We start from the raw sequence: 17981 nt of genomic DNA, 5'->3' as shown, positions 1-17981 counted from the left end.
GAACGACTGCAAGTCTCCAGTCTGGAGCCTGTTCGCACTACAGGATAATCTGGACTGATCGACCTAGTCTGTAAGCACCTCAGACTGTGTGTGTGTTTATTTGTGTCTCTGTGTGTGTAACGGAGCAGGCAAAGTCCATTAGAATCGCTTCTCTGGTACAAATGCTATCCAAATTCAACTTACTGTTTAAGACTAGGAAGGGGATTTACGCTATAGTCCTTGCTAACATGAAAGACACCTGTAACGTGTCTGTGCTTGTGTGTGTGTGTGTGTGCGCGCGCGCATGCACTCTCATTTTCCTATGTGTGTGAATAAATGAGACACGAGTTCCCACTGGAAAAGTATCTGAAATTAATTTGATTCGTTTTGGTTCTTAAATAGTTTGAGAATTGCTCAAAAACAGTCTGGAAATGTATGGAAAAGTCCAGATACACATATGACTACATGTTCTATGTAGATGTAGACGCACTATCATTTCACATATTGTGATATTTGTTGGTGGGACGAATAATCTTCAGCTGTAGAATGATATTGATCAGTTGGCAGTTTGTCCGGACTCTATCGGTGGACATTTAAAATCTTCAGATCCAGTCAAGAAATGAAGAGCTGGGAAAAAGTCTGGAATTTGGAAATGGAAAATGTGTAGGATCCCTGGTGAGAGCAGAATGGGGAATTTGTGCAAAACAATGTGAATCACACAGGTCCAACGTTACCTTTAGTTACCGCATTCTCCAGTCATTTAAAGTCCACCTCATCTTCCTCTGCCATTGGTTTCCTCAGCGAGCTCGCTGGAGCTTTGATGATGTAAGTTTGCTGGTTGCACAGTAGTAAAGTGTGAGCAGTCTCAAGTAGAGCACCTTTTAGAAATAGTGGCATTTTCCAGAAATGCTGGACAGAATGTGAAGACAGACGTTTTCCTGATCACATGGTTTGGATCAATGAAAACCTCTGGGTATCCAACAGTGCAATTGAATCCTTCAGACCAAAAAAAAAACAAAAAACAGATTTCCCTCTGGGGATCAGTAAAATACTCCAACTTTAGAGTCTTTAAATAATGAGATTTCCACACATCATTCATCTGAAAAATTAAATTGCTCCTACATGGTTCTTCATCTGAAGGATTCAATTAAAAGGCCAGGAGTTTGTCCATAAGAAGGTTATATGCCGACCTGTGTCAAATATTGATTTATTGCATCAGGACAATTCTGATGGCGTCAGATAAGGTGTCAATCACAGAAAAGTCTACTAAATTGATTTTGAAACACTTTCCTGTGATTGTCAAAGCTGTCTGGCTCTCGTTTCATCCTTTGTGTCAAACCCCACCCATCTGGCAACTAAATAGACTACAACAAACCATAAAAACCTACCTGCAAATGTTATTTGACTCTATCTAGCTACTGACTTGTATGAAGCAAACTTTGTCTAGTGTAGCTACTCTCAAATTCCACCTCCTCTCTTTTATCCTCGTCTTGTACCCCTCCTCTGCCCTCCTCCACCACTCCCTCCTGAATGTCAGATGCTGTTTGACGCAGGCCTGGCTGTATGTTCTGGACTCACGCTGTTGTGTCCCTGCAGTCATTTCGCCATGGCGCTTTTGCTACAGTAGAATGTAACATAGCGTTTGTTTTTGTGTTAGCGAGCTTAGTAGTCAGTGACCATGTGTTGTCTGTAGGTGTATCTCTCCCCCAGGTTCAGGAGTATTGGAGTCAGCACCTCAAACCCCAGCAAAGGCTTCAGAGACAGACAGGTACAAAGAGAGAGAGAAAAGGAGATGGAGAGAAAATAGAGAGAGAGTACGCAGTTGGGGAGGGAGGGAGGAACTGAAAAGGGAAAGATGAAGAAGAGGGAAGGGGTGTAGAACGAGGTAGAGAGTGAGTAAAATGTTGATGTGATGAGAAACGAAAATGGCTATCTGGTTCATCTCTAAATAAAGTGTGTGTGTGTCTCTCCACTTTTGTGTGTCTGCATATGTGCCCACCTTTTTGTGTGAATGTGTTCGTGTTTGTCTGTGTGTCTATCCACCTGTGTGTGTGTGTGTGTGTGTGTGTGTGTGTGTGTGTGTGTGTGTGTTCCCGCCCATCCAGGCCCAGCTGGTGAAGGACCGTAACTCCATGCTGCGTCTGACCAGCATCGGGTCGGACGACGACGACGACACGGACGTCGGGGAGCGAGGGGAGCGGGACAAGTCGACGGGCGGCAGTGCCGGTGGCGGCGGCGGCGGCGGCGGCGGCGGCGGCTCCTCGACCGAACACCACCGGCGCGTCCAGATGACCTGGACCAAGGAGAAGACCATGCAGTACCGAGCCGCGCACTCCGGCTGCTCCACGCCCGAGGGCTTCAGAGACATGCTCAGCATCCGGCCGTGAGTCCGAATAAGAGGCGCAAATGCACGCATGGGGTGGGAACGCGGGTCGGTTATAGAGACCGGAACCGGAATCCTGCGTTGACACTTGGAGCATAGAGATAAAAAAGATGTTGGCTTTTATTAACTGTTTTATCTCTATGATTTTGAGCAACTTGGTTGATGTGCTGCTCTGTTCTGACCGATTCTTATGCAGCTACAAAGTTTTGAAAAGGCAGATTATGTGTTTTTTCCATTTTTCTACCACTTACTGATGAGTTAACGTACTGTAGATGGCTAGCAAGTACTAATTAGGCAGCATTGATTGAAAATATACAGAAAAACCTCAACAAAATGACTTCAGAGCGTACTGTCAACCCCAGCGATGGATGCAAGTTGTTCTCCAAGCATCGTTTTTGACAGATTTATTCATGTAGGTGATTCATGTAGAAGTTTTTTCAGAGAACTGGGAAGCTTTGAATGGCTGGAATGATGGAATCAACTTCTTGTCTATTTTCCACTTTGCCAGGCAGAGCTATAGATCATGAAACCAAATCACATCAGTAGGGAAACAAGAAAGCACAGAAATGTGATTTGCTATTGACAGCCAGTGGCCGCGAAAAGTTCAGCAATGGTCAAATAAATTATGGGAAATAAATGAACTTCCAGTGATTTGTTGATCATGTTGCTCACAGTGTGAACACAGGGGAAAGTCCGATGTTCAGTCCCTGTAGCAGCCAATATTGAACCCATCCACAGACACGCATCCTGTCGTCCTGCTCACTAACTATGAGTCTCTCTGGACAGGAGCGTCACCTAAATGCCAAAAATGGAATCGTAGTTGTGAACATGCACAGAAACACTTGGGCTGCTTCATGCCCCAAAGCTTTAGAGACATGTTCAGCATCAGGCTACGAGTCAAAATAAGTTAATAGCACACACACACACACACACACACACACATATACACACACACACAACCCTCAGGCCCCCAATGCTTCAACCTTCACGGATAATCAGTGTAAGCAAAAAACCTTTACATACACACTCACCCGTCTTCACCCGCATGGCAGCTGATTCACTCCACAGTGCTTATCAGCGCGCATCACATTATCTAATTACACAGCTAATTAACACACTCGTTAACTGAAGTGCTCGTTATTCCTCCCCCTAGGGACCACTCCAACGTCAGGCGGATGCACACGGCCGTCAAGCTCAACGAGGTCATCGTCAACAAATCCCATGATGCCCGGCTGGTCCTGCTCAACATGCCAGGCCCGCCCAGGAACCCCGATGGAGACGAGAACTGTATCCTTAACACCTAAAAAATTTCTGTTTTCATTTATTATTGAGTCCTAAACAAGTCTGTTGTGTGTTGTTAATGTTAATGTTAATGTCTTCTACCCTCTACGGAGGGTAGAATGTTGTTGTCATGACAACGCTGAACGATAGAGGCCAGCATTGGACCACAAATTCCATTTAAAGATACGCTGACGCTCCTTGACTCGCTGTCAGATATGGAGTTCCTGGAGGTTTTAACGGAGGGACTGGAACGCGTCCTATTGGTCCGAGGCGGAGGAAGTGAAGTCATCACCATCTACTCCTGATTGGACAAACCGGGGAGGCAAAACCAGCCTACAGAAGCAGCCAATCACGTGGAAGAGAGCAAAGGGAGACGGTTGGGAGGGGAGGGGTGGGGCTTCGAGCTCTGGGGGTGTGGCCTCTCCAAAAGACAGACTGTCATTGGCTGCGGCGTCGATCGCCCCCACCCCTCACCCCCCACCCCTCCCCCCATCCTCCTCCTCCTCCTCCTATCTTTACATGCCACTTTTTGTCATAACAAGGGTTCCCATTCCGCTTATGACAAGCTACGAAAATGCCAACACAATTCCTTGAATGAGCAAAAGTATGAGAGTGCTCAACTCCGCGTGTGTGTGTCTGTGTCTGTGTTTGTACGTTTGTGTGAGAAAGTCATCCATCTTGAAGGGACTTTCGTACGTTGCAGCAGGGACCAGCGTTGTCGTATGAGTGAGTGTGTTTGGACGGTGGACCATTGAATGAGAAAACAGAGAGAGAGAGAGAGAGAATGTGTGGAGTGTCCCAGAACGGAGCGATTGTTCCACTGATGTGACTCAGGGTTGCATTTTGTACAGAATGTATTTTGGAAGCAGTTGTGTGAGTTCTGAGCGTAGCCTGTATGTCTGAACCGAATAGTTTTTTTTGTTTTTGTTTTGTTTTTCTCGAAGACACACAGTCAAATCTAGTCCGATACTGCAGAAAAAAAAAAGGAAAAGGAGACACTCCAATACAGGAAGAAACAGGGGGAGACTCTACTGTCAGTAGAGCACGATCTAGTCCAAGACGAGATCACTTGTGTGTCTTTTAAACAGGTTTAGTGTGTGGAAAAATAGCGAGTGTCTTCTTACTTGAAAGTGTGTTAGCCTAAAGGAAAGAGAATGGAAAGAATTAAAGGTTATTATGCTCATAACTGCTTATAAACAGTGGCCTCTCCTGGTTGTATAATATCACTTTTTGTTCATATGTATCCAGACCTTGGTCACATAGTATTTTTGCGAGTAAGCCTCCGCGTTTGTTTTATCCTGCGTGGCGTACCAGACGGGCGGGGTTTAAATCTCATCAGGGCGGCTCGGTTCACGTTCGGAAAGATAACGATCACAGGAAAGTACACGGAATTATTTTGGAATACTTTTCTGTGATTTTTCCAAACTTTCTGGCGTCGTATTGCCCCTACTTCTCAAAATCCCCACCTTCCTGCCACTCCGTCGGCTGATGAAAACAAACGACAAACATTATTCGTGAAAACACTACTTGACCAGTTTCGCAGCACAAAACGTCCGAGCACCAGCAGTCCGCACCGGGTAATAAGTGAGTGTAAACACTGGGTGCGCTTTGTGCTGTGCGACTGGGATGGACTGGTTACTTTAATCGAGGGGGGGCGGCGGCCATCTTTATGCACCAGGTCTGTGGGTTTCTTGATGTCAAACAAGATCAATAAATCCCAGGAAAAAAAAAAGAAAAATTTCAATGCAAAGGTACTTGAGTTCTGCTCGGTGTTGTGCCATAAACCGGCCCCATGTTGGACTGCATGTTGATAGTTAGACGTGTTCGTTTAGTTCAGATGGTGGCAGTGTAGTGTGTGTGTGTGTGTGTGTGTGTGTGTGAAAGAGCGAGGGGAAACTTTAATTGGGTGAAAGTCTTAGAAAGTGAAGAGGGAAGGATTTCTAAATGTGTAGACAGACTGCAATATGGGGAGTTATAAACACACAAGGACCGCTGCACTGCATGCTGTCAAAATGTTCTTTTTTCACTGTTATTTGGCCGTTCAGGAGAGAAGTGTGTGTGTGTGTGTGTGTGTGTGTACAGTGGATAAATGATATGTGGGTGCATTCAGCTTAGTCGCACCCAGTATGGTGTTTCTCCATTCCCTCAAACGAGTATTATGGCTACGCTGTGTAGTGTGAGCTTGTGCCCGGCAACTCCCTACCTGCTGTACACCCTTTGACATCCTGCTGTGTGTATGTGTGTGTTTGTGAGAGAGAGAGAGAGAGAGAGAGAGAGAAAGAGAGACCTGGCTCCTGTAGTGCTTGAGCTCATTGCTAATTGAAGGAGCCATAAAAACTGGAGGTGTTTGATTTCCACTCCAATGCTTAGTCCTTCCTTTATATCTTTTTTTTTTTTTTCAGTGTATTGTGCAGGGATTCATTTATGTTCATTTTTATTTCCTAAACTTTTTTTTTTTTTTTGCTTGTACATAAAGACAAAGGAAAAACCCCAAGTTTTATCTTTTTTTAATTACATTAATATAAAAAAGGAAGCATAAAAAACTTTGCTTGAAAAATATGGGAATAAATAAAACCGTTTTGAAAGAAAATTCACCTGAGACTCTTATGCTTATTGTGATTTATTATCAAGATGCTCTGATTCGTTTGTCCTTTTCGGGAACGTCAACTTTCCCCCTTTGCGTGATGAGGTCACTTCCACTTGTACGTACAATCCGGAAGCCGGTGCCATGTTGTGATATTTGAGGAAATCATTTCTGGGCGAAGTTCACTAAAGTGGGATAAAAATCAGATTTCGGGGTGAGCATGGAGGTAAGAATAGTTAGCGTTAGACACTTTCGATATAGTAAAATAAAAATCACTTTTCTCTACATATGTGATCAACTACAGCCGCCTGTATCAACAATCTTTGGTTGTCACAAACACAATACTGGCCTTTTCAGGTACGAGCCCGAAACGGATCACCCGACCTGACCTTAATTCTCCCTTTATTAACTCTGTATTAACTTCACCTCATCTTTTTATTGTCCCATTAAAGGCTGGTAATGCTTCGGCTTTGGACTAGAAGTGTCAAACTTGATCTTTCAAAATGTATGGCCCTGAGTATTAAAACCTCCTCGGTATTACGAGCTAGGCCATTGGAGCGAACCATTGTGAAAGAACGGGAGGTAAGATGCCAAGCTACTGCTAACGGTTACGATAGAATCCATCCGTTAAAACGTCTGTCGGTTCAACGACATGATCGTGTCAACTGTCTATTTCTTAGCCGCATTTAGAGTGTCATGTCAAACGCTGACATTTTTGTTATACCGAAATGAATGGTAGGACCCCGACACTCCTCGCCGGTTGGATTAGTGTCAAACTAGCCAGAATAAAGATGGACTTCCGGTTTGAACTTTCAAAATAAAATCCTTATGATGAACATAACCTCTGATATAGCACGGTTTAAGTGTCTGTCTTACGGTAATTTCACTCTCTTTAATGTATTGAGTCACATGAGTGTTTAATGCGCTCTAAACGTCAATTCGTCTTATCAAAAGTGGAAAATTGTCCGGTTTTATTTCGAAGCCGGTATCGCTTAACTTCCGGTATTATTGTGGCGTCGTTTGTCTAACTTGACGCAGCCTCCCCCTACCGTCTATCCAATCACATCCGATCCATAATATCCATCCATGGCTCGGGATCCATTGAGCAGCCTGGCCCGGGCACCACGAAGGAAAACGGGGACGGTTTGTCTTCCGTCGCGACAGAGACATCCTGAAATACGGTCGTTTCGTATTCCAGACCTCTGAGTAGCATATACCGGTCGTCCGTAGGTTTTTGTAAGAGTTTGGTCAAGTCTGCTTGCTGCGGCCGTTGATGGATGTAGCGTTTGAGGACAGACAGACGGGCGCCAGGCTGATCCTGAAGTAGTACCGCAGCCTTGCGTCAAGCCAGCTAGCTAAACTGTAGTAGGACAAGTCAGCAAGAAGGGTAGCCACGTTAGCTCGGTTGCTAGCCAGCAGACGGGTTATTTTTGGTATGGTTGCTGGCGTGCACATGCTCCGTTTAGCCATATGAGCTATCTTAACGTCTGTGCAAAAGCTGTTAACTGCAGTGTCGGCAGTTTCATAAGGAGAATAATCTTGAATTGGTATTGGGGGTCACGTCGGTGGCCTTTCCGCTACCTCTAACGGCGTTAGCGTTACCCCCAAAAAATTGGCAGTCCAAGGCAAGGGTAGGCAATTTCGACTTCTTGCGTAACACCTGGTTGCATTGAAGACACAACTCATATGAGGCCCAACTGAAAGGATGGACCTGAATTTTTATTCGGATCTAACGGACGGTACCGGGCAGCATGGCGATCCAGAGTTCTTGGATCCGCAGACTTTCAATGGATTTGACTCTGTCAACAAGGTGACCCTTTAATGAATGGATGAAACTTCTTTACTCACCCTCACTCAGACACAGTGGCTCTGTGCAGGCTGTCACCTGGTCCCTTATCCTGCCATAGACTAACCAGGCTGAACGCATGTATGTGTGTCAGTGTCTTGCATTATTTGAATTGATATTTCTCTGAGCTAAATGGGAACCATCTGGATTCTTGATGTCTGTGCTGTTTGGTGTTTGCAGGCCAACTGCCTCACTCATTGTTTGCTGAATGATAATGTGCCTGTGAGTGTCAATGTTTGCCTCCTTGACTGTCTAATTTCATGCTGTCAGTGACAAAAATGAAGATGAGCTGTGGTTTTGGTTATATTCCACATTTGAAGTTGAATGTGTTGGTGATTTTGCAGAAACCAGACATTAACCAGCCAGTTTGATCTTTTTAGAATAGAAAAGACCCTCTAAACAATGGTTGGTTAGCTGCCAGAGTGTCGAGTAGACAAACCTATCAGCCTCAGCCCAAATGGAGCAGCATCTGGCTTGCGGCTGGTGTAAATTTCCCTCTGTATGTGTAGCCTGACTGTTGTTTATCTCCATCTTCTAGTTCCCTGGAGGCAGTGACAGCTACCTGACAATTTCTGGGTCCAGCCATCCATTTCTCTCCTCTTCAGAGGTAGGTCTCTGATTATTTTCTCTCAAGCCATTGATTTTCTCTCTGATGCAGCCTGAAACACACACACTTTTTACGTTGTTGGGGATGGCGCCCCCTCCCATGGATGTTAGTTTGGGCTTACTGTCGCCAGCGTTGTCACTAGCTGCCTAGTGTTCGTCCTCTAGCACAACTGTGCAACTGTGATGTCTTTGGAAAAAGGGATTTACAAGCTTCAAGCTGCTTTTTCGGTGCCTGACCGAGACACTGAAAGTGCTGTAGCTGGGCAAAGCAATGATCCATACCTGGCTCGATCCCTCATCATGTTACACCTAACATTTTAGAGATGTTTCAGTACTTAGACTCTTATAAACTGCATCTTAAAGCAGGTCTTTACTTGTTCAGGTGTCTTCTGATGTCTGTACAAAGCAATGCCACTGCTTCAGCATTTAAGAAAGCTGTACTTCTTGATATTAAGCTTCATTTGCTTCACTCCTGTTCCCATCCTTGTTTTGGCTCTGTTATCACCCTTTTCCCCTTGTCACTCATCCCCCTCCGCTACCACTTTCACATTCACTTCTTTTTCTTGCCGCCTCTTCCATGTTCCTGTCCTTTCCTTTGCTCCTTTTCTGCTTTCTCTTTCCATTCCTCTTTTCTCCACGCTCTCCCGCTCCCACCTCCTTCTCTTTCCACCGTTCTCCTCTCCCCCTCGCTCCCATCCCCTCCAGACGTTCCACACCCCCAGCCTCGGCGATGAGGAGTTCGAGATCCCCCCCATCTCGCTGGACCCGGACTCGGCCCTCACCGTGTCGGACGTGGTGTCGCACTTCGGAGACCCCTCCGACAGCGTGGTGGTGCCCGGGAACGCCGTGGTCGGAGGGGACGACCCCTCCTTCGCCTCCACGTTCGTCAACCCCCCCTCCCAGGGACTGGAGCACCTGGGTCTGGGCGTCATCAACCAGCCAGGAGGGGGCGCTCTGTTGGGCTCTTCACTCGGCATGGTGAGGACTTGCAGAGCCTTGTCTGAAATTAGTGGAGTATTGACGCTGGTTTCAGCCTAGGGCTTGGCGATATTGACAAATTCAAATATCACGATATTTTAGACAGAATACCTCAATATCAATAATGTGACGATATTTTGGGGATGAATATTTGTGCTTTCATAAGATATTTACACGCAAACAAAATGTGAAAATTAGTAATGATAATTAGTAATCAGTAATAAATCATGTGGATGTGATGAGCAGTTAAAGCCAATCATTGTTCATTTCTCTCAGACAGAACCGACTAATAAGTTCAGAAGATTGCGTCACTTTACTGTAACACAGCCTTTAAGACCAGGAAGAAGTGACATTTTACCAATATCCCAGACGATATCCAGTGTCATATCACGGCCAGCCCTATTTCAGCCCCGATCGTACTCATACTTGTTATGCATGCATGAAGTCCTAAGATAGCGAGTGCATGCGAAATGGTATGTGTTGGTGCTGAAATGGTGTTTTATCTATCAGCTACGTTAAAAAATGTAACGGGAGGATGCCGTTTTTTGCTGATTAAAGCTTACCAAGCTACCAACACTTCCCAGGTTTAACATGAAGGATTTCACCTGCGTCATCTATGAGTCTAGTTCTGACCAGTGTCGTGTTTTACCCCAAAACACGAGCAGTTGGAGTCCTTTAATTCCACCAAACAAGAAAGTCTTTGACATGTCTTTGAATTTGCTCTCCAACTGGGTGTGGGAAGCCTTTTATACTGACATGTTAACCCTGGATCATCTCTAGCATTGTTCATGTAATAGGACATATAAACCATGGCTGGAAGGCATTTTTAAATTTAGCTTGGGATTAACAGTTTTATAATTGTGAGTGATTTTCCCTCTGCTCCCGTCTTCCTTAATTTCCCAGGATCTCGGCCATCCGATTGGCTCTCAGTTCAGCAGCTCGTCCCCAATGACCATCGACGTCCCGCTGAGTGACATGGGCCACGGGCTGCTGGGGACCAACCAGCTGACCACTATCGACCAATCAGAGCTCAGCGCCCAGCTGGGGCTCGGCCTGGGCGGCGGGAACATATTACAACGCTCCCAGTCGCCGGACCACCCTCTGTCCGCCACGGCGTCACCCACCAGCTCTCTGCAGGACGACGACATGGACGACTTCAGGCGGGTGAGTCTGGAGCTTGCTGCATCGCTTGAGTTACTCCTCCGTTCCTCCGTGACATTTCTCCCTCTCTCTCTTTACCTTATTCAGAAAGCATTGGAAGAAATGTCTTTTCTTTTGTGAAAATGTATGGAAAAGTTTGGAAACGGCATACAAAGAGTTGCCCAGTCATGATATGATACACGTACGACTACACAATATAGGTAGTTGAAGTTGACCCACTGTCAGTTCACATCTTGTGATATTTGTGATTGTGAATGATAGTCTTCAGTTATAGAATATTATGGACTAGCTGACAAACATTCCCAGCCATTATATCAGCATGATACAAAGTCAAATCTGATTTAGAAATTCAAGTTTGGAAGAAGTATGGAATTTTTAAAATATTTAGGAACCCTGCACTTGTTTAACATACCTGCTTAGGGGCCAACTGTAGAAGACTGGGTGTACTGGGAAATTCCCAGGTGGGAATGCATGTGACCGTATGAATGTGAAGCAGGGCGCAGTGCTTAAAATTGAACATGCACGCTCAGCAGGCCTTCCTTGGATAAATATAGGTCAGAATTAAATAAGAAGTATTCGCAAATTATTAGTGTACCAGATGATAGCTTTAGAGCACCAGTGCATCTCCGATAGCAAGTTCGTCAATCACAAAAACAATACTAAATTTAATTTCAAATAGTTTCGGTTGATTGTCCTGGCAAGCGTCACCGAACCTGCACCTAAGCAGGGTAAAACACACCAATGAGAAACATTACAGAAACATTTTAACCCATGCTTTCTTGTCCACTCTCCGTCCCTCCTATCAGAGCGTCCTGGTGGAATCGCCAGTCTCTCTCGCCGTCTCCCCCGGAGTCATCTCCCTCGACCCCTCTCTGTCCGACTCCCCCCTCCCCGCCCCCTCCTCCACCGCCTCCCCAGCCATGGGGCGGAAAGGAGGAGCGGGAGGGGGGAAGAAGGGGAAGAAGAAGAAAGACCCCAATGAGCCGCAGAAGCCTGTGTCGGCCTACGCCTTGTTCTTCAGGGACACGCAGGCGGCTATTAAGGGACAAAACCCCAACGCCACGTTCGGAGAAGTGTCCAAGATAGTGGCCTCCATGTGGGACAGCCTGGGGGAGGAGCAGAAGCAGGTCGGTGGGAAAGGGAGTGTTTAATGTCAAGCTGGTAGATCTAGTTAAATTTGAAGGAATAATAACGCCTATTACCAATTTTGTGATTAGATAAATCACAAAGGATAGTTGTAATTGGCTAAAACGAGACCTGGGACATTCAAAGCAGCTAGTCAACAAAAAAATTTAATATTTGAAAAGAGACGGCGACAAATTTCAGCCATGGAAACTGTGCTATACATGGTGAAAAGAGTCAGTTTGATTGATATGCATGTGTAAGAACCCTGTCTTTTATGAAGATGCATTTGAAGTCTCCCTCATTCAGTCAGCTGTGTGAAAGCAGATACGGGCTCATTAAGATGTGAAAAGATGAATGTGCGAATCTTATTTCACACACGGCTGCCGGTGCTCATAATCATCCCCCCCCCCCCCCCCCCCCCCCCCGCGCTCTCAGGTTTACAAGAGGAAGAATGAAGCGGCAAAGAAGGAGTACTTGAAAGCGCTGGCAGCCTACAGAGCCAGCCAGATTTCTCAGGTGAGAGGCAGAGTGTCTGGTTCTGGATCTTTACAGCTCCACAGTGAGAGAGACACCATTTGGAGAATTTGACAGCTATTCTGATAAAATGATTGCTGGCATGAAAGTAAATCTCTTCAATTGAATATTACTGAAATTATTTATTATAGTTATGTAGAGCACTCTCCTTACAAGATGGCAACATTTAAGAGGATGTAATTATCTTTTTTTAAATATTAAGTGATGAACATCGGGTAATATCAGTTGTATTTGTGTCAAGTGATGTTCCACACTGTAAAGTTTGACATGCATATCAAAGTGAGGTGCTGGGTAAGACACAGTAGGAACTAGGGATGAGACGATATATCGAAATTCAGTTTATTGCAAAACAAAAATGTGACAAAACGTATCGTGGGGCAGAAAAATAAATCGTAATATTAGCTCCATTTTATTCTGCTGTAGAAATCACAAATGAGACGGATTGCCCATCATAATTTCACAAGCTCCATCCAAATTATATTATTTGCACTTTGTGATGACATTTTTAAATTGTTTACATTGTAGCAAGCCACTGACATCACTATAAAGATTTGTGGCTCAGAAATAAACATAATTCTCCAGTCTGACTTTGTTGTCATTGAGCTTTTATTTATTACATCGTTTCGTGGTTGCATTGAATCATATCGTGAGATAAGCACATCGTCTCGTCCCTAGTAGAAACCAGTGAAACTCACTCTAGCAGCTCAGACTGTTTTAACCTGACAAACATCCACATCTGATCCAAACATTGTCAGTATGTATGAATGGAATTGCCTGTGTGCTTTGCTCCTCTACATCACAGTGGCGGTGCTCTGATGCTGTTTTCTCTTGTGTCTTCATTATCTCCACCCCTCCTCCTCTCCTCAGGCCCCCATTGAAGTACTGGACACCGCCCCGTCGCCCCCCCCTCCGGTCGCGGCTCCCACCGCCTCCGCCCCCCCGGCCTCGGCCCCCGCCCCTCGCTCCACCCGGGCCCAGCAGTACAACCCCGAGGAGAACACCATCACCAACATCTGCACCTCCAACATCATCCTCGACCTGCCCCAGGTCTCCACGCGCTCCCGCACCGGCGCCACCAAGCCCCAAGCGCCGCCCCCCGCCGCCGCCGCCGCGCCCAACCCCCCCACCGTCACCAAGATCATCATCAAGCAGACGCCGTCGCCCTCCGGCGGCGTGACGGTCACGGCGTCGGCGGCGGGCTCCTCCTCGGCGCGCCAGCCTCCGCCGCTGCAGCAGATGCACAGCACCCCCCCTCCGCCCCGCCTGCAGCAGATGGTGCACGCCCAGGCCCCCCCGCCTCTGCAGGCCAAACCGAGAGGCGGGGGCGCGACCGCCGCCACGGCTCCGCCCCCCCTGCAGATCAAGATAGTCCCGTCGTCGCTCCAGTCGGACTCGGGCACACCCATCATGGTGACGTCGGCGGGGGAGACGCCCGCCTCGCTGTCCTCCGCCTCCGCTCTGACGGTGGCGGTGGGACAGACGGCCGGCGGGACGGGAGCGGAGGAGGTGGCCGAGGTGGAGGAAGGGGTGAGAGCAGCAAAGTTTAAAATGACTCATTGGAGAACTGACTGTGCTTTGTTTAGCCAAGATCTGTAATAAATATGCACTGGCATTAAGTTTGACAAATATAATGAAATTGAACGTAAAGGTTTTATTGGAAGGAGGTGAGAGCAAAACAGTGACAATTTTACACATCAGTCTACACTGCTGTGAGGTTACGGCTGGGCAATAATCCAATATTAGTCTTTATTCTCTTTTAATAGAATTATGTAGTGATGAAATAATGACATTGAGTTATCGTGATACACAATTCTGTTATCTAAATTAATAATAAAAAGCAAATGCTAATTAAAATCTAGATCTAAAATGAGATCTGAAACAAATCAGGGAGATTGAAAGTAGAGAGGTTATCTTACTTTATGCAGCTGAATGTGATGACTATGATTTTGATTATTTAACATGAGATTTTGCATATGTTGGCAGATATTCTTATACTGTATATTGATATAAAAATAATTTGTTTATGATTATCGTGATATTAATTTTGTCCATATCGTCTAGTCCTATGTGAGGTTGACAAATGACATTTAATATGGTGCAAAGGTGTCAAGTACTTCAACCTGTTGCAGCCTGTAATGACAGGATATTGCATTTATTCAACTGTTGTGTTTAAGTCAGTCTTTAGGGCGGGGTGGTATGGTTGAAATCAGTACCACGATAATCATAGGGATTTTTCGATCGGCTCACATTCTGCAAAATCTCATTAAATAACCAAGTCGATGTTCGTCTTATTGAACCGAATGGTAATATTAGGTGTGATGTCAAACAAAACTGAAATTGTCAAATAATATTCCTTTAAAATGTTTCATACCTCATTTTTAAAATAAAATTAGCTTGTTATCATCAGTTTAGACAGCAGAATTGTGCGTCACGATATCCCAAAATCACATATCATCATGAGATTCCACTGAAAGACGATAAACAATAATATTGAATTATCGCCCTATTCTGAACAAGAGTGTCAGATAAATTCCTTAAATGTAATTCTCTCTCTCTCTCTCTTTCTCTCTTTCACCCTCTCAGATGGAGGTAGAGGTGAATGTAGCCCCGGGGCCGACGGTGACCCCCACTGCCAGTCCCAACATCTGTGTGCGTGCCGGCTGCACCAACCCCGCCGTGGAGAGCAAAGACTGGGACAAGGAGTACTGTAGCAACGAGTGTGTCGCCACACACTGCAGGTGTGGATTTAGAAAACAAAACACATGCACACCAAACCTGGATCCAACAGTATTTACACATTCGTTTGGAGGTTTGTTTTAACCTACTTTGATTATCAGATGGTTGGGGTGTGCTGCATTTGACATTGACACTCATTTGACAATACAATGAGCTTTTGAAAATTACAGTCAAGTATTTGAATGTCAATTAACTTAGGATACTTTACCTGACAGGATCTGAACTGCTCTGTAAACCCCACCCAACTGGTACTCCGAGTAAATTAAAGCAGGTTCTGTGAATTATTTGCAGATAATGTTTGGCCCGCATACAGTTCCACACGCACACTCTCTTCTATGTTCTTTCCTAGAAATAGCGGCTTTAAATTTTAAATTCTCGTTTTGTCCTGAAAATTCTAAGTTAGGGAAATAGTGTTATTTGCTTTCACCTCTGACTACTAAAATGTGTCAACGTACTCTCGAGCTGAACGCTGAACTCCTGCTCCAATTAGAACTACACATATGATCTGTCCCTCTCTGACCTCTGACCCCCTGGTAACATACATACTGTACATACACATGTGTGAAACCTTACATTCACACTGCGAGCAACTTGCTTGATGTGTCGCTCTGTTCAGACTGATTGTGTGCGATGCGAGAAGCTCCAGTTGCATCTGTGTAGCGGGTCTCATGCAGCTACAAAGTTTTGAACAGGCAAATTGTGTAGATATTGCCTTTCACAACGTTACATTGTTTTGATGAGTTAACATAGCTATTAGGTAGCGTTACTCAAAAATAAACAGAAAAAACTTGAGAAAAATGACCTCAGAGGTTACCTTCAACCCCAACGTTGGATGCAGCTGTTCTCCAAGCATCATTTCTTTAGACGTTTATATTTCTGTTGTCTTTCCAATCGAAGCTGCAGAGAACTGGGAAGCTTTGAACGGCTGTAATCAACTTCTCGTCCATTAAAACGAACTCTAAATTCCCCCTAATCCATAAAACTGGAGTTTTGAAGTGCGTTTTTACCCAGAAGTCACAACACTGTATTCTTTTCCTAATCTTTTTTTTTTTTTTTTTCTTTTCAGGGACGTGTTCATGGCCTGGTGTGCCATCCGCGGGCAGAACTCCACCACCGTCTCATAGGGAACGGACGCATCTGGCGGACGAGTGCCGATGAATGAGTGAAAGACAGACAGATCGTGGGTCGGATAGTATTTGCACACGTGGTTTTATTTTGTCATCTAGAGCGAAACGATAACGAGGCGATCACAGGAAAGTATTTGAAAGTCGGCGGCAGTATACTTTTCTGTGATTGACAACCTGGCACTACTTTACTGCAGATGTATTAACTCCTCCAACAGATGAAAAGAAACGCAAAGAAGAAGTATTTGCAAATACTATTTCACCCGGGTCTGATGGTAAGAATGACCGCTCAGAGCAGGACGGATGGATGGATGAATAACGAAGAGAAAAGAAGTAATAATAACTAGAGAGACTTGGCTTCTCCACTGCAGACTCTGTCCTCAACACACAAGAGCCACAAGAGTGGAAAATGCCGATCATCGATCTTGAATTTAAATTATGGACTTGATAAATAATGAGAACATTTTATACAGATGGACGTTGTGTTTTTAATTGTTTTGAGAGGGGGAAAAAAATAGAAATCATGATCTGACTTGCAGATGTTAATCGATGCAGCTCATTCATTTCAGAGAAAAGCTACTCCGTGTGTGCATGCCCTTCCCTTGACTGTTACCACTGAGGAGCGATCGGTGTGAATTTAGTCCCAGTCAACAAGTGATTTATGTTAAATCATGCTTCAGTAATTTATGGGTGCTTTGTTGTTGAATGGCTGGCGGTAACTTGGGTTTCCAGATCGAACTGTTTAGCCAGCATACTGAATAAACTACCAACAATTTGGCTAAGCACAAACAGTCTAAGTAAAGCTAATTTCCACACCAGCTGAGTGATTTTAAATTTTGGCGGTGGCTGGTAGGTTTTTCTACTCTACCAGCCACTTTTGGAAGGTAACCAACTATCATGTGGAGGTCCGACTCTATTTCAAAACTTTACACAGCTGGAGAAATGGTGATAGTGGCTGCTAAGATTCAGGATTCCTCCAGCCGCTGCAGCCTATGGACAAAAACCCCCAAAACAAAACAAAAATAAAAAATGAATTTCCTGCTCTGCCTTGAGAACTCTAGCTGACACTGTACTGCACTCCTGCCACAATACCCTGCAACATAGGAGCTTTTTAAAAACCGGGCAGACATTGTTTTTGCTTTGTTTTTTGTGAGAACATTTTGGTGAAAATTATTGTTTGGAGAGAAAAAAAATGACATGGGAATAAAACATACACACCAGCTTTGACAACACTACCGGAGGGGAAAGGGAATATAAATCTTTAATTTTTAACAATAACAGTTTTCATCAGAAGATTATTATTGAGACCTATTGCAAGAAAATTGCTTCCAAAACTGTTATCACTTGGGATTTACACCCCGATTAGGGAAAATAATGGAGTGATCAGTCTGGTTTACTGTAGATATCCTGGAAATGTTTTTAATGGTGAAATAAAATATTTTATGTTTTAATATACATTTGGTGAGGAGTTTTTATATATATATATATATATATATATATATTCCCTTCATGAAAGCGTGTCAGTTCCGTGTGGCTGGAATGGCGTTTGAACTTTGTATCGCGAGACTGACGTCAGGGGGAAGAATTTCGAACCGATGACGATGGCGGGAAAATCCGCCGTGGCGGGAAAAAGCAGCATGGTCA

At 44.8% G+C, this 17981-nt stretch overlaps 2 protein-coding genes across 3 annotated transcripts in view; both read left to right on the top strand.

Moving 5' to 3' along the window:
- LOC139652479 (solute carrier family 12 member 6-like) overlaps positions 1-6237 on the top strand; it is a 38433-nt gene extending 32196 nt beyond the window's left edge. The window contains exons 24-26 of the mRNA XM_071529568.1: positions 2085-2362; positions 3516-3649; positions 3857-6237. Coding sequence (XP_071385669.1) covers positions 2085-2362; positions 3516-3649; positions 3857-3948 — 504 coding nt within the window. The 3' untranslated portion in view covers positions 3949-6237. The remainder of the gene's footprint in view (positions 1-2084; positions 2363-3515; positions 3650-3856) is intronic.
- A 144-nt stretch (positions 6238-6381) lies between these two features.
- Positions 6382-17759, top strand: tox4b (TOX high mobility group box family member 4 b). Of its 2 annotated transcripts, none has more exons than XM_071529553.1 (9): positions 6382-6453; positions 8612-8680; positions 9385-9657; positions 10561-10821; positions 11625-11945; positions 12379-12459; positions 13345-14004; positions 15061-15215; positions 16280-17759. In XM_071529553.1, the coding sequence occupies exons 1-9, from the start codon at positions 6448-6450 to the stop codon at positions 16335-16337; spliced, it is 1884 nt and encodes a 627-aa protein (XP_071385654.1). In that variant the 5' UTR covers positions 6382-6447; the 3' UTR covers positions 16338-17759. The 2 variants fall into 2 exon arrangements, with proteins under 2 accessions (XP_071385654.1, XP_071385653.1); XM_071529552.1 differs by lacking the exon at positions 6382-6453 and adding an exon at positions 7764-8037.
- The last annotated feature ends 222 nt before the right edge of the window (positions 17760-17981 follow it).

Source organism: Centroberyx affinis, unplaced genomic scaffold (assembly GCF_046629955.1).
Source record: "Centroberyx affinis isolate AG114_WGS23_722 - 3 ecotype Tasmania unplaced genomic scaffold, CSIRO-AGI_Caff_v1 ptg001801l_1, whole genome shotgun sequence".
In the NCBI taxonomy this organism is placed as follows: domain Eukaryota; kingdom Metazoa; phylum Chordata; class Actinopteri; order Beryciformes; family Berycidae; genus Centroberyx; species Centroberyx affinis.
Note: the sequence above shows the minus strand (reverse complement) of the source record. Positions and strands in the feature narration are given on the sequence as shown.